The sequence below is a fragment of the Seriola aureovittata genome, chromosome 18 (genome assembly GCF_021018895.1).
Source record: "Seriola aureovittata isolate HTS-2021-v1 ecotype China chromosome 18, ASM2101889v1, whole genome shotgun sequence".
Lineage (NCBI taxonomy): Eukaryota > Metazoa > Chordata > Actinopteri > Carangiformes > Carangidae > Seriola > Seriola aureovittata.
This window is the reverse complement of record NC_079381.1, coordinates 17,413,708-17,429,430: the sequence shown is the minus strand read 5'-3', so window position 1 is coordinate 17,429,430 and position 15,723 is coordinate 17,413,708. Positions and strand designations below refer to the sequence as shown.

The 15,723-nt window shown below is 40.0% G+C and overlaps 1 protein-coding gene and 1 long non-coding RNA gene across 2 annotated transcripts in view; one reads left to right on the top strand and one right to left on the bottom strand.

Moving 5' to 3' along the window:
- The first annotated feature begins 187 nt into the window (after positions 1 to 187).
- LOC130186464 (uncharacterized) lies at positions 188 to 15,700 on the top strand. Its single transcript, XR_008830289.1, has 3 exons — positions 188 to 1,317; positions 4,567 to 4,752; positions 15,112 to 15,700. It is a non-coding gene; the product is annotated as an uncharacterized LOC130186464 (long non-coding RNA).
- csgalnact1a (chondroitin sulfate N-acetylgalactosaminyltransferase 1a) overlaps positions 2,495 to 15,723 on the bottom strand; it is a 31,017-nt gene continuing 17,788 nt past the window's right edge. Inside the window, exons 5-8 of the mRNA XM_056403614.1 lie at positions 7,161 to 7,339; positions 6,976 to 7,070; positions 6,654 to 6,735; positions 2,495 to 4,814 (exon numbers count right to left, since the gene is read on the bottom strand). Of these exons, the coding sequence (XP_056259589.1) occupies positions 4,519 to 4,814; positions 6,654 to 6,735; positions 6,976 to 7,070; positions 7,161 to 7,339 (652 nt within the window). The 3' untranslated portion in view covers positions 2,495 to 4,518. The remainder of the gene's footprint in view (positions 4,815 to 6,653; positions 6,736 to 6,975; positions 7,071 to 7,160; positions 7,340 to 15,723) is intronic.

The window sequence follows — 15,723 nt, the reverse complement described above, 5'->3', positions numbered from 1 at the left end:
CCGAAGCGCCAGGCCCGGTGCTGCGTTCACGGACTAGGGGAAACATCGGAAATAAGAAGCTTAGGCTAGTTCGTGACCTCAATGTTTCACAGGGAGTGATTCGTCGCCGTAAAAGTTAAAGATGCTTTCTCTAGCCCATGTAGGTGCAGGGAAAGCAGCGAAACACGCCCTTTTTGTATTTTGATTCATAAAGTTGAAACACACGCTTCTCTGGACTACTGTGGGCCACATTTGACAAGTTTTAGCAGTGTGGTTTTTGATCTAAACCTGGTCTGATTTGACATAGTTATGAAAAAAAAAAAACTGTGAAATCACATCTTTTGTGTTTTGATAAATAGAAAAAAAAAGGTTTCACAAATTCGCAAACTGTGTTGTAAACACAAGTCTAAGTATAGCCTAGTAATTTTTACACCTGGTCTAAATAGGAAACCCCATCTGGTTAAGCTGTGTGTTTTGTGTAGTGACAAATAGAATAAAGGTTTCACAAATTTGAAAATCTGTGTTTTAAACAGTCTTTAGCTTCTCTGAGTGAATGTGGTCCACATTTGACAAGCAACGGTGGATTTCGATATGGGCGACATGTGCAGCCGCCCAGGCGTCTTGTCACGGGGCACTGTGTTTGAAGTCATATTAGATCATTCAAATATAACATTTAAAAGTCTCCAAGACAACCGACTTAAGCATGCTAGCATTTGATTGACTGAAAGGGCGGGGGCTATCTGAAGGTTCACATGATGAGAAAATATCACAGTGGTACCAAATGTCACCACGAAAAGTAAACACCCGAATGTAAACTGATGTTGTCCGGCCATGTCATTGTTATGCCATATATTATACTATGACGTTTTTATGCCTTACTATAGGCTACAACGTTTTCATGTCTTACAATACTGTGATGTGACTGAGCGCCGGGGCGGAGCGCCAACAGGTGTGCCTGATTACAGGTGGAGAGACTCTGGGTCTCAGAGACAATAGACGGCGGGTCTGTGGCAGCCGGGTTTGGGGCACACGTTGCGGCGGTTCGGGACTCTTTGCCGTTCGCAGTTGTTTAGAGCTGCCGGGGACGAAGACATCGAGAGCAGGAGGATAGCTGTTCCAATGTTAGGAGGGGAGGTCAGATGCCTCCTGTAGATAGTCAGGGCCGGGTTATAGTGAGTGCTGTGGACGCCATCGCTCCTCGTCTCCTCGGGCCCCATTAAGCAACGGTGACGCCAGCCAAGCTCCGTCCACGCCGTCCAACGAAGCCGTTTCCCCGGGGGAGTTGGGCAGTGTCTCAAGTTCAGACCCCGGGGGAGGGGGGTCTCACCGACCGGGCGAGTTGAGTAACATATTAACTTGTTGACCTGTTTTAATGTTTTGGTAGTGCGGGGTGGGAGCGCAGCAGGGAATTAGCCCATACCTGTGCAGGATAGGGTTTTTACTTCAAGTGTAGTTTGACTGAGTGTAGTTAGCAGGGCCTCCAGTAGAGAGTGTCAGCGTGCTGTGTTCAATAGTGTGGGTTAAGATGGAAGTGTAGCTTTGTGTTTTACTGTTTGCAGAATTGCAAAAATTTTTTCTTTTACTTCTATTCCTTACTATGACTTTTTTTTATGCCTTCTTTATTCCTTACTATAATATGACATTTTTTGCCTTACGTCAAAAAATGTAATTGTATAGTAAGTCATTTTTTGCTGCTGTTGCTGCACCACATGACCAGTTGTTTCACCTCCTCTCTGTAGTGTGCTTCGTTGTCATTTGTGACAAGACCCACCACTGTCGTGTCGTCCGTGAATTGAATGATTTTTTCAGATCACGAAACTGCAGATCTGAGATCTACTCTGTTAAACTCTGGAATCTCACTACCCTCTCATGGAAATTTAGTCAATGAATTGGGCTAAATCAAAATATAGTGAGACAAATTACGCACAACCTCATTCGTCAGATGATAATATGATAACGTTTGTGTATACACCCTCTCTCTTTCATTTATTGCCTTAGTCAAGCTATGCAATTTGTGTATGAATGTAAGTATGTTCATATATTTGTATCTGATGGTTTAAGATGCATTGCAGCTCAGCAAGAAAAATCACACCTGACACTGTAATTAGCTCACTGACCCCATCTAGTGCTCTGGAGGTTAAACTACAACTAAAAATACTAAAATGATTTTGGAAATTGTGATGAATACAAATAAATGATAGCTCTATATAATAATGTACTAATAAATGATACAGTATATAGTGTATTCATCATGACCAGAGCCTTAAATCTTGGTTGCAAGATTGTTCATTATTATTAATTTCATGTTTTAGTTATTTGCTTAATATTGAACACTTTGGCTCTCCATAATTTTCTTACTCAATGCGTCCCTGGGCAAAAAATAAAGGTAAATGTAAGGTAACTAAATTACATTTATGTATTATTAATAATGGGGTAGCCAAGAAACAAAAGTAATACATGTAATCATCTCTAATATGACTAATATTCACCTTATGGTCATTAAAATATAAAGGCCTACAATGCACAAATGTTTTATTCAACTTATTTACATGACATGAAAAGATAACTTGAAACATAATGAAAGTTATTTGATGTATTATTACAAGGAACGTTTCAATGAATAAAACAAACATAATTCAAAAAGTGCCTATTTTCACATCTTTGGTCAACCAACAAAAATACAGACTGTTTTGATTGCCTCTAAGGACTGAAGAAGTGCTGGAGAAAGATTTATGGGTGACTATATTAAAACCAATATAAAGTAACAATTGAGACAGTTGATAAAAATGGTTTTACATCTCTAAGCCCACATCAGTTTCTCTCTAGTTTCTGTGACTGCTCATGTAATATCACATTTCATTATTGCACTCTGGACTTTATTTATGACACAAATGTCACATTTGATTGACAAAAAAAAATATAAAGATCAAAAAGGCTTATTCTGACTTGTTAAGTCATCGTCAGTCAATAATTTATCCTTTATCTCTCCATTATGTGTCCACATATTAATTATGTGACAAAAAACACACATTTTCTACATTGTTTTATCTTTTGAATTAAACATTAAAAAAAATAATCCTATGTTTAATTATTTTGTGGGCATACATACATATGTCTTAAACTAAGAAGGCTTTTGAGAAAAGAGTCATTTTGCTGACAAATACATAGATAAAGCAATTCATGGCATATTTTTCTTAACACTAATTCACAATTCATTAAAGAGGTGAATGACCCACAAACACACAAAAATACTGCATTTGAAATGAGAGAACAGAAAAAAACGTATAAATGGTGGCATTTACAAAATAATACCAAACATAAATAAAAAAATTACAATTATTAATCAATAATTTATAAAATGTTTTACGAGGCCTTTAAAGGCTCTGAAAAAGTCCTTCATTGTTTTTTCACCTACATGTTTAACTTTCAGTCCACTAGGTGGCTCTGTTTCCCTACATATAAAAACCTGTAGGTTGGTTCAATTGTCATTGGCCATCATGAGGAGACAGTGTTCAGGTTTTATCCACACAAGGCACATGGTACAACTCAACATTACGCTTTATGTTTTCTTTCTGAAAGGCCTTGCTGCAGTCACAGAGGAATACAGAGATGGACACTATATTACAGATGGATGTATCCAACAGATTGAAAGTCGATTGCAGTTGTTCAGATAAATGCCTCAAATTGCTCAGTCAGTTTCATTTAACTGTAACTTTATGTTGTCCTTTCCACAGCTTGAGCAACAACATGCTCTGAATCTGAAACATTGATTAAAAAGTCTTCACATTTTTCATTAAGGTCATAGACATTTTAGGAAATATGCTTATTTGCTCTCTGTCTGAGATGAAGATTCGTAACTCTCTCACATCTGTATGCAAAATATGAAATTACAGCTTGGCTTGGTTTAATTTAAGTGGTAAGTAGTATTGTACTTAAATACAAATTTAAAGCACTTGGACTTTATACTTCTACTTCACAACATTTCAAAGGCAAATACTGTACTTTTTACTCCACTACAAATATTTCACAGCTTTAATTACTAGTTGTTTAACAGATTAAGATTTTTGCATAGAATGTTATTCTATGCCAGAATAAAATGTTTTGTTTTAGATTAAACTACAGTAAACAGCAATGTACACAAATAGAGCTGAAATGATTAGCGATTGATCCATAAAGAAAATTAAATTTTTAAGGGAAACATTTTTCTAGTCTTTTATGAAATAGTTAAATTGGTGCCATCTCAACCACCGTAAGCCACTGTAAAACCCTATCATGTAACATAGCCAGGCTAGGTGTTTCCCCCTGTTTCCAGTCTTTATGCTATGCTAAGCTAATCAACGCTTGGCTCTAGCTCCATATTTTGCATACAGAGATGAGAGCGGTCTCATGTAATGCTCAGCAAGAAAGCAAATAAGCGTGTTTTCCAAAATCTTTAACTATTCCTTTAAAATCAGATCAGTTGAATTAATCTCTTCTTCTTCTCAGTCTTAACTGATTGCAGTCAATGCAAGTGATTATAATTCAACCAACAATGAGCCTTCATGTCTTTTTGGGATTTGAATTTTGCCTTTGTTTCTGTTTGCGAAGGTGAGCCTCGATCTCGTGCCTGAAGAACAGCATCCCCAGCTGGCCGTGCGAGGCCTCATTCATGGCCTTGGACTGCATGCACATGCGGTACTGGTCCGGAGGGAGCTCATCAGCGCAGTGCTTCTCATGCCACAGGTGGAACAAGCCTCGTGACGGTGCTCGCACCACCAGGAGGTTGCTATGAAGGTACTTTCTGTAGAGGTGGACATCTTCACCACCCCAGCCTTTGATGTCAATGTCAAAACCCCCTAAAAGAACAGAATATAATGTAAAAACCTTTTATTATATCATGATCAAACCTCTTGATATGCATACACTTTTCTCAGCAATGTTTGTTTTCATAGCTGTGTTCCCTACCTTTTAAAGGAATGCTGATTATGAATCCTGATTAGAGTGTACAGTATGTGTGATCATAATCAGTTTCCTCTCCACACTGCCTGGTTTGTTGTTGCATTAGGGGGAAGTGAGGGAATTCTGGACTGATGGTGTTTACAGCAAGACATTTCTTGACTAGGCATGTTTAAACATGCATCTTTACACATCTAAACAACTCATGTCTGCTTTTGCTTACACTTTGTCTCCTTTTTCCAGGGCTGAACAGGGCAAATATGGGAATTTGGTTGTTCATGGTTAGATGAAATCATTGATACCACCCTGATGTCTGTACGATAAATACGAAGCTAAAGTCAGAAGCTGGTTAGTTTAGTTGAGCATAAAGACTGGAAAAAGGGGGAAACAGCTGGTTCTGTATTTAAAAAAAAAAAAAAAAAAAAATCCACCTGGCAGCACACTTGCTTGTGTAATCCATATAAAAACAAGAAATTGTCATTTTATGGGAAGTGAAGAAACAGTCTGCAAATTACCCCCTATAAAACCTCAACTTCTCGTTTTTGTACAGATTCAGCACACACAAGTCCTCCAAATTAATTTTCTATGCTCTCTGGAATTATACATAGAAGTGTTGTCTGAGCTACTGCGGTTAGGGCTTGGTTAAGTTTAGGCACAAAAACAATTTGATAAGGCTTAGGTAAAGATCAGGGTTTTGATTAAAGTTACTACTTCCTTAAGGTTAGGTGGCCTTCGTCATCATGGTCACAATAATAACCACTTAAGATTAATTGTTGTGTTAATTACTGAACTTTAGCGATGCTGGTTGATTGATTTAGTTAACTTTTGGTCAGAGTTAGGCTAGCTGCTTCCCCCTGTTTCCAGTCTTTATGCTAAGCTAAGATAAGATAAACTAAACTAAGCTAATATAACCATGAGAGGCATTAGAGTGGAATCGATGATTTATTAATTTATTGTTATTTGAATCCCCATTAAATGTTACCAACGCAACAGCTACTCTCTTGGGTCCATAGAAAAATATTACTACCACAATTTCATGTGCTTATGTAAACCATAAGAAAGTGAAAGCAATATGACATACACTACGTGTGTGTACAATATGGTCGTACATAAATACATACATACGTGCTCACATATAATTCTCAGCTGGAAAGTGAATAAGAGTATTTTCCCAAAATATCAAACCATTTCTTTAAACCAGACTTCTGGCCAGCCTGTGTTACACCTTTGGCACAGTTAGTCAGTGTGTGTTTGTTTGGGTCCAAAACAATGAAACACGTTGTATTTCACTGAAGCCTGTAATTGATTCCCCTTTGGAGGGAAACTAAATTGATGTAAATCTGCCATGAGAGCCAATATTCCTCAGCTAATATACAGATGGAAAGGACATGGGGCTGAGAGATATGCTAATGTATGCTGCTACTGCTCCTCAGAGCTGTTTCACGCAGAGTAATGTAATAAAATCCCATCCAAGTTAAGAAATGTAATGTAATATTGAACCATTTGTGTTCTGATCATGTTCTTCATATCCATTAAGCTATGGCACCATTAATGTAGCAGTGCACGTGTTTGTAGCCATTCGGGAGACCCATTTTTACCCTGTGTTATGCAACTCCTCTGCACAGATAATCAACCCCCTAGGAGCAACTGTTTATAAATTCCTGCATTGCTAAGATGTTGTGATGGATCTGACTGCAGCGCATGTTGTGGTTTAAATGCTGTTGTTCTGTAACATTTACCTATGTTTATGAAGTCGGACCTGTATTGGCAGGTCATGCCGAAACCGAAATCCCTCCAGAACCCTGTGTCTTTCTTGATCACCTACAGGGAAAAGAAATGCAGGTCTTAGACAGTTTGTGAGCAGAGATTTATCATCTCGATACACTCAGGTGGTCCTTTTAACGGGAATCCTTCTTTGGATTTGTGCACCTAGCAGCTGGAGAGGGGAACTATTTCCCAACCTCCCAGCTATATAGCATCACACTGAGTATGATATTTTCCACAAGTGGCTTGCAGAGAGTTTGAAAAATGGAAAGGGTAGATTTGATTGGTATGTGTTACCAGCTGTTGCTCCACAGGTGGGATATGTTCAGGGCTTCCATAGATCAGAGTGGGGTTGTACTGGCTGAATAACACCGGGTAGAAAACCTTTTTACCTGAGATGGAGAGAGAGAGAGAGAGTGCTGTCAGACGACTATAGGATATGATTTCAGTGGAAGGTGTCTGTGTGCAGGTGTGTGTCTCACCGGGCTGTGTGTTGAGTCGGCAGCTGTTGAGGAAGTCGGCGGTGAAGTAGATGTCTACATCGCAGAAGAAAAGTAAAACGTTGCCTCCTTTCCAGGCTCGGGCACCGATGTCCAGACCTCTTCCCCGAGAAAACTCCTCGTCCAGCTGCAGCAGAGTGTAGTTCTTAAAATTAACTTCCCTACAGAGAGAGAGAGAGAGAGAGAGAGTAGCAGAAGTCAGTTTTCTTATAGCAAATATTTGACAAAAATAAACTTGCTGTGCTGACATGCTTTGGAAACAAAACAGCATATCAACAGCTTAACTGTAATTAATTGAAAGAGAGAGAGACAGATTGATGTGTTGGTTGAAATGAGACCGAGATTCTAATTTCAAATTCCTTGGAACACAAATTAATACAGTAACCTCAAGTGGAAAACTAACACTGAACACATCAGCGCAAAAGCTCAACAATGACATCACTTCCTTAGACAGCTTAAAAAAATACCAGATCAAACACAGAAAAAACAACAACGGATTGTTAACAAGGCATCTATATCTCCCCTCAGTTGAATCTCTACATACTCACACAACTGTGAAGCGAGCAAAGAAGATCAACCTCTCACATCCTGCTCATCAGCTCTTCCAGCTCCTTCCATCAGAGAGGCGCTCCAGGTCACTGTCCACTAAGACTAAACATCTCACCAACAGCTTTTTTCCCTTAACCATCGGGACTGTAAACTCCTGCCTCTAGCCCCCTCCTCACGTTCCACGAACACGCATTACCATGATTGTCTGCTGTAGGCCATTAATGTACTTGTCTGATCGTGTCTTTTTTATGTATTGCAGAGAATGTGCCAAACAGTTCAGGTGTACAAAAGCTCTGCAGCCAAACAGTCATTATTTCGGTATCAGTTTGGAGCTGGATTAACAACCAAGTAAAAGTGGCAACCTGCTCCAAGGTCTCGGATTCACTCTGCGGTAATTATTTAATTTGTCACTTAATTTGTTTTGGAATATGCACCACTAAAGTACAATTTACTACTAACTGAAACGATGAGGGCCTTAAGCTAGCTCCAGAATTTTCACTTGATGAAAAGACTTTTGTTTGACCTTGTTTTGTTGAAGTAGCCAGTGGCAAATTCCAGCTTAAATATGTTCATTATTTCAGTTAATTCTGTGCTGACATGATGCATGCTATTCCTAAACAAATTTGTGCTTAATCAAATTACCACAAACTAATACAGCACGCCAAACATGGGGTCAGTTTTTCAGAACAGCAAGTACTGGTTGGTTTCTATGACTCTAAGCAAAAATATAATGAAGCTGCCATGTGCACTGTGCCCAGTGGATATGTAAATGCAACAGAGTGAAGGTCAATAGGGGCCCACAGTACAATTTCTCCCCGGGCTTCTGTAGTGGCTTAATTTGCCCCTGGTAATCCTCTGTTTTCTGCCTTTAGTATTTTCCACCCAAAGATTAAGACATAATGACCTCACAAATCCTCTGCCTGAAATTCACATCAGCACAAACTTTTGTGGTCTGACTTCATTTCACTCCCCCGACATGTTCATGAGCCAGCTTCTGCTGCTCTCACTCTGATCCTGGTCATGATATGATCATGGTCCAACTCCAACCAAAAATTAATTGCATGGCATAACAAAGCCTCCTCCATCAGTGGCCTCAGGTTTTTCAAGGATGTGGTGAGAGTAAAGAGAAACAGCTGGATCCAGATGTGCACAGCTGTGGCCTTTTCCTAAACCATAACAATTCACACCAATAGTGACTAATCCTTTACTCATGCATGCTCATACAGACACACACACACAGACACAGACACGCACACACAGTTGTATCAACTTCAGATAGAGGATACTGAGGAAAAACTGGTTCACACATCTGAATGCGAGGCAGAACAAACAGGATCAAACCTCCTTCATTCATGTGATGCTGTGTGACATAACACATGGGAAACAGTAGACAGAGAGAGTGAGTAGACAGAGGCAGACATACAAAGCTTTGTTGGAGGAAACCAGGATGACCGGAGGAAACATGGTCAGTTTGTTTTTGCCTGAGGCAGCTTGAATCATGCTCCCCACATTTCCATCTCACTGCTGTGTGTTTGTGTCTATGTATCAGCATATTTATTCACGTCTATTACTGTGTAAATAGCCTTTGTCTTGGTGCCATCCTTTCAGCCTCTCCCATAAATAAGACATAATAAAACCTCTTCAACCTGAGTGGCCCTCAATCCAAGAGAAACAGAAACATGATGCCAGTTATGAGCATCTTGTTTGCCTGTCTGATTAACCTCCAGATGGCCAGCAAAAGCAATGTCTTCACATCCCAAAAATATCACAAATATTGTGTTCACATTTTCAGAAATAAGCAAAGTATCAAGATATGCTCCCACATCTGTCTGTGTGTGTTTATGTACTGTCAGTCAGTCGTTATGTCAGCAGACAGAGTCCAGTCTCCTCGCGTCTGTCTACAGTTTGTGAATCCAAACAGACCAGATCTGTTTCACAATCTACAGAGTCCCAGGAGAGGTAGACCCACCCACTGGCACTAAACTGTCCACAGATGGCAGAGACGGAGCACAATAGCTCTGATTGTCTCAAACAATGTTAATGCAACACCAGTTACATTCACATGTTGATTCAGTCTCAACTTTAATGGAGCAAGAGGCTCATTTGTCAGAAATGAAGCCAAAACTGCACATTTTCAAGAGAAGTGTCTCTGATTGAATTTAGCAAAACAGAATTTCATGTTGATTTTGAAATTAGATTTTAGGTTGATTTGTTTAAGCATATGATAATTTGGCCAGTGGCTAGTTAGCTTAGCTTAGTTTAGCATAGCATAGAGACTGAAAACAGGGGTAAACAGCTAGCCTTGTTCTTTCCAGAGATAAACCAGCTGTTAGCTGTAGCTTCATATTAAGTGTAAAGACCTTTCTTTAAGAAAGCGAATGAGTGTATTTCCCAGAACATCAAACTATTCAAACATGCATATTCAGAATTCAATTACACAGACAACTTAAGTTATCCAAAGCACATCTATATCATTAGTATCTCCTTTTGACATTTACAAATTATATTGTACCTATTTACATTTTAAATGTAGTACATGTTCACGTAGTTATAAATAATTCATTAATCATTTATTTTGTGATTACTAATATTATTCAGTTGAAAATGTAATTTTCTCCATTTGAAGAGAGTCAGAGTTGCTAAATTGCTCATTCTGCTAAGTGCATGGTTTGTGCGTTGGCCTGATCTTATTGACTGTTTAAATAATCCTCACAGACAGACAGGCACTACTGTTGTGTGCCAAGTGGAAAAGTCTACTTAAAAACTGCTATATCCTTGTTTTCTAAATGACTTTTTATATCCTGCTCTTTTTCTTCCCTCTCTCCCACAGGCATCAGCACCCCTTCTTATGGCCTAAAATAGTCAATTTGTTTACTGTAGGCGTGATGGCTGGTATCTAGTAGCGGCTAAATTATTGAAATTGTGTCAGAGTGAGAAGCCTGTAAAGAGCTGTCGTGTTGTGTCTCAGCAGAAGGCACGATCCTGTTAGTTCTGCTCAGGACAGGGAGGGGAGACCAGATTCTCTTTTTCTTCCTCTGTGAATCTGTGCCTCTGTATAACCATTTTATGTATTTGCCTGTGTGTGGTTATAGCTAGAGGCCTGACTGCAGACATGGTGCTTACTGAATGTGAAAAGTCTCGACTGTAAGCCCCTATATGCGGCCAAAACCAGGCTTCTTTTCAGTCTCGGCAAATTAAAGATACCAGAGAAGCATGCTTGCTCTTTCGCCATGCTAGTGGCACTGCTCTATGGGTGGCAAAGTCAGTCGGTTCACCGCTTTGGTCCAGACGGAAATATCTCAACTATTACCATGAAATTTTGTACATTCATGTTCTCTAGAGGATAAATCCTAATGACATCAATGATCCTCTGACCTTTGCGCTAGCACCACCAGCAGGTCAGTGTTTCACAACATCTACTAAATGGATTGGCACAAAATTTTGTAGTGGTAGTCATGTTCCCCCAGAGGATGAATCCTCAAGACTGTGGTGATCCAGTGACTATCCAGTGTCTGCTAAACGAATGACTTTCCCATTAGCTAATTAGCTAATGATATCATGCTAACACACTTAACAAAAGCGGTGAACATAGTCAACACTGCCAACAGTATCAGCATGTTAGCGGTACCATTGTGAGTACGTTTAATGCTGATGTTAGCGTTTAGCTTAAAGCACCGCTGTGCCTAATTGCATCCTCACAGAGCTGCTTGCAGTCTTGTTGCTTCATATACATTTCAACTAAAGAAGCTTTCCTCGTCACCTCTCCGTGCTCGCTGACGTTCTCAGTGGCTTTCTTCTACCTATAAGCCTTTTCTATGCTTCTAAGTCATTTTCTCAGTGTATGTCTGTCACCTTCCTGCTGTTTACAGAGCAGGGAGGCTGGTGTATCCTCTCTGGTCTATTGTGCAAAGAAAAGAAAACCCTCATGCTTTACAGTGAGCTGGAGAATCAGCAGCCTGTGCATGTAATGGAGAGGTAAGTGCAAGCTATAAAAATATAGGCTTGTGATCACTCGGAGGCTGAGCCCTTAGGCATAACAGCTACGCCAGTTGTTAACATAAAGTTAATTTGCAGAATGGGTCCGTTCTGGCGATCTGTAAAGACACATGCTCTCTGATATGAATATTTCGACAGCTTTCTAACTCCTCTCTGAATTGTTTATCGTTTCATCTACTCATAATCTTCTCTCAGTCACCTTCTGCTCAGCATTATCCTCTTGCTTCCTCTGAGCTGTCAGAGGCTCTTCAGAGAGTTGTTGACCCATCTGTGGACTGAATGAAATGCCACAACAGCATCAAAGGCTTGTTGGAGAGGCTGTCGCAAGTTAGTACGAGAGGAAGATGAGAGAAAGGTTGCAGTCGCAGGCGAGAAAAGAGTGATCTCATCTTCCGTTTCTTTGTCTGCCCAAATTTCTGGCCCCTTCTTTCATCTGCGCATCCAGTTTCCTTTTGAGATGGTTGCTGACGCTCTTCTTCCATCCTCAGAAAGTCTGTCTATATTTCCAACTTTGTTTTGCTCTCCTATCTTATCTTTACACGTCTCCTCATAGCTTCCTTTCTCACAGTTTCTCCCCTCAGTCATCGTCCCTCCTCTGTTACAGCACAGTAATTATTCATAACCTATCAATGAGTATCTCTTTAAAACAGATCACTCATTCTTTTCCTTCCTTTTCACACTATCTCCCGCTCCTTCTTTTTTTCAATCTCTATCTCCTCCGCTTTGTCTCACATTGTTGAGAATCTTTATTGGGAATCTTTATTCTTGAATATGTAAACCTCAGAAACGTACATGCCCCCGATGATTTCAGCCCGAGTTCAGGCTTTGAAGTACGGATATGTAAGCAATATACTTGAAAGTTCGGCAGCCGATCCTATCTATTTTAAACGATATCCCTGGTGTCTGCCAGACTGCTTGAACACTGAGGCTCTGATGCAGCTCTCTAGCTCTTTCTGGAGCAATGCCTTCTATCGCCTGTTTTCTACTTGATTTGGCTTTTGTTATTGTAGATTGATACAACAAACTGCAATAAAAACCAACCCTTTTTTAACCTTTTTTAAACCCAGTAGAGGTTGATAGGGGTTAGAAAGCTTGGTGTAGATCCAGGACAATTTAGATCTTTTTAGACTCGTGGGAAATTTGCCTCAAGTAGTTTTTATTGGCTGTTGATACTCAAGCAAATGCCTTTTTGGAAGAATTTGAGCAGGGACACTGTGCTACTAAAACGCCTGGAGTGTGACTGCATGTGATTTCACAGGGAAAAAAAAAAGGACAAATAGCTAGAGGTGATTTGGGAGCAGATTCAGACGAAACCAGTTTCTGGAGGTGAATTTAATTTGTAGGAAGGGCAGCGTAGAATCAGATCAGCCACTAATGATGCCATCACTGCTGGGAACAGATATTGACTTGTTTGTGTGTGTGTGTGTGTGTGTGTGTGCGTGCTTTGTGTGAACTATTCACTTAGAGTTAGCAGCTGGCTTTTAGGGTTAAGCTTTTGAACAATATTTTGCCTTGGTATCACTGCAGCTGTGTTTTGGTATGTACCGGACTCAATCTTCACACAACCTTGACAAGTCTTGTGATTTTATCTATGCAAAGCATTTTAGGATCCCCATGTCATTGCAACAATGGAATAAAGATTATTTTAGCTTAAAAACCTGAATAAAATAAGCATTTGTTGCTGAGGATTTTAGTCAATTAGTTGAGCAGATTAGTCGATTAAAAACGATTGTGATAAATGATTAATTATTCAAGTCATCAAGGATAATTACCCAGAACTGGTTCAATACAACTTATCAAATGTGAAGATTTGCTTGTGCTTGATTTATTACCCATGTTAGCCACATGGCTCAAGGGATGGCAGCGTTGATTGGTCAGTCCAGCACAATGGTCCAAAAAACCACTGGATCGATACCCATGAAATTCTCTATGGACATTCTTGGTCCCTACAGGATGAATCCTCCTGACTTTGGAGTTCCCCTGACTTCTCTCCTTTAACACCACCACGAGGTTGACATGTTTGTTTTATTGTGACATGTCTCAACAGTTGGCAGATGGCTTGGCTTGCTATGAAAGTTGGTACAGAGTTCAGATCCATGTTCCCCAGAGGATAAAACCCCCATGACTTTGACTTTATTCCTCTAGCGCCACCATGAGGTTCACAATTGTGGTTTTAAATTAGTTGTTTTGAGAATAATTACGATGCAATTTGGTATAAACTGTAATGGCATCCTAAGCATCAACTGTAATAACTTGTTGATCACTTGAATTTTCCTTTAGCACCATCATCAGGCCAAAACTTTAATTTGTTCATCAACCCTTAGCTGTACTTACTTCTACTACTTACTGCTAATTAGCTAATATTAGCATGCTAACACACTAAACTAAGATGGTGAACATGGCAAACATTATGCCTGCTAAACATCAGCATGCTATCCTTTGTCACTGTGAGCATGTTAGCATGCTGACGTTAACATTTAGCTCAGTGCAGCCTCACATAGCCGCTAGCATGGCTGTTGACATTCTGGTACATTTCCATGTATTATCATATATATTAAATACCTCAAAGGTGTTTTTAATGTAAAATGAATGTTTTCAGTGTTAGTTTGACAAATTTATTTTTAGACATTGCTCTCAGCTCTAGTAACTTGTGAAGTACTACTTTCATTAATCCTGGCAACTCATTGATTAAGCAATTAAGTTATTCATAGATAAATCAATAGATAACTCTTTAAGGATAATCATACTTTCACTTTCAGCCTAATTGCACATGCACACATGCCATGCACCTTTCACTGTGAGCATATACTGTATGCAGTTTGCGATTGTATCTGTGCGGATACTGTATGTGTAATGTATGTGTGTGTCTGCCTGGGGGTCTCAGATAATGGAACCACAGGTAGTTATCTTCCAATGATGACTCCCATTCATTTCAACCACAGTCGGAAAGCCAGATAAAAGAAAATCGGGGTACAGAGTTGATTACAGGAACTGATTCAGACTCAGATAAGCTGCTATATAACTGATGAATGCATTGTTAGACTGAGAGAACAATATAAAAAAACCTAAAAGGGTTCAAGGCAGAGCTGCAGCTCAGTGAGAGAAATTACAGGTCAGTGTGCTTTATTCAGCACCCGTCTTTCCCTGACTGTACCTTCAACTACTTTTGCTCCAAATTTTTTCAATTCAGTGTGTTTCTCTTACAACCGTCTCACTCCTTGAAGAGTTCGCCCACAGTAAAATCAATACTACAATATTACCGGTTTGTTGGATGTTTGTGTTCTCCTTGCTACATTCACAGGTTTTGATTTTACCTTCTTTATCCTTCATGTGACGCTTCACTTCAGGAGTATTTAATGCTGCCTCTTTGTTTTTTTCATCTCCACAGTTTCCCCTTAGCGACAGCAACAGGAGGAGACACAGAGAGACAAAGAGACGCTGTGTGATACTGGAGATAGTCCGACTGATTCAAGGCCACACAAAAACCTTCGGGGCTGGGAAATCGACAAGCATCACCATAGCAACCCCCTCAGGGAATCTGTGGCTCAATCCACAGTGGATCTGACTCCTGATCAGCCACACACAGCGATCGTCTCCAGAGGTGTGGGTGTCGAGGTCCCTGTGAGGGGGCAACATGAATCAGGGACGATCACAGGCCTGTTGTAATTTATCTGTGTTGGCTGGTATAGCTCTCAGCTCCTCAGCATGGGTGGCACACTGCTCCATTATTCATCAGGCAGATGACTGGCTATGGCAGGACGCCGATCCAGGAGGTGTGTGTGTGTGTGTGTTTTGTGTGTGTGTGTGTCGTGAGAGAGAGGGACAGATTACAAAACACGAAGAAGAGAAGGGGTTTCTGGTGCATGTGTGGAAATAGCTAAAATGTTTTCACAGCACTCTTGACAGCGAGTGCGTGACTGTGTCAGTCTTCATTTCATTACGTAAATTGCATTTCATATTCTGCGTTTGGCCTCTAATTCAAAGATCTGATCTTGGCTGT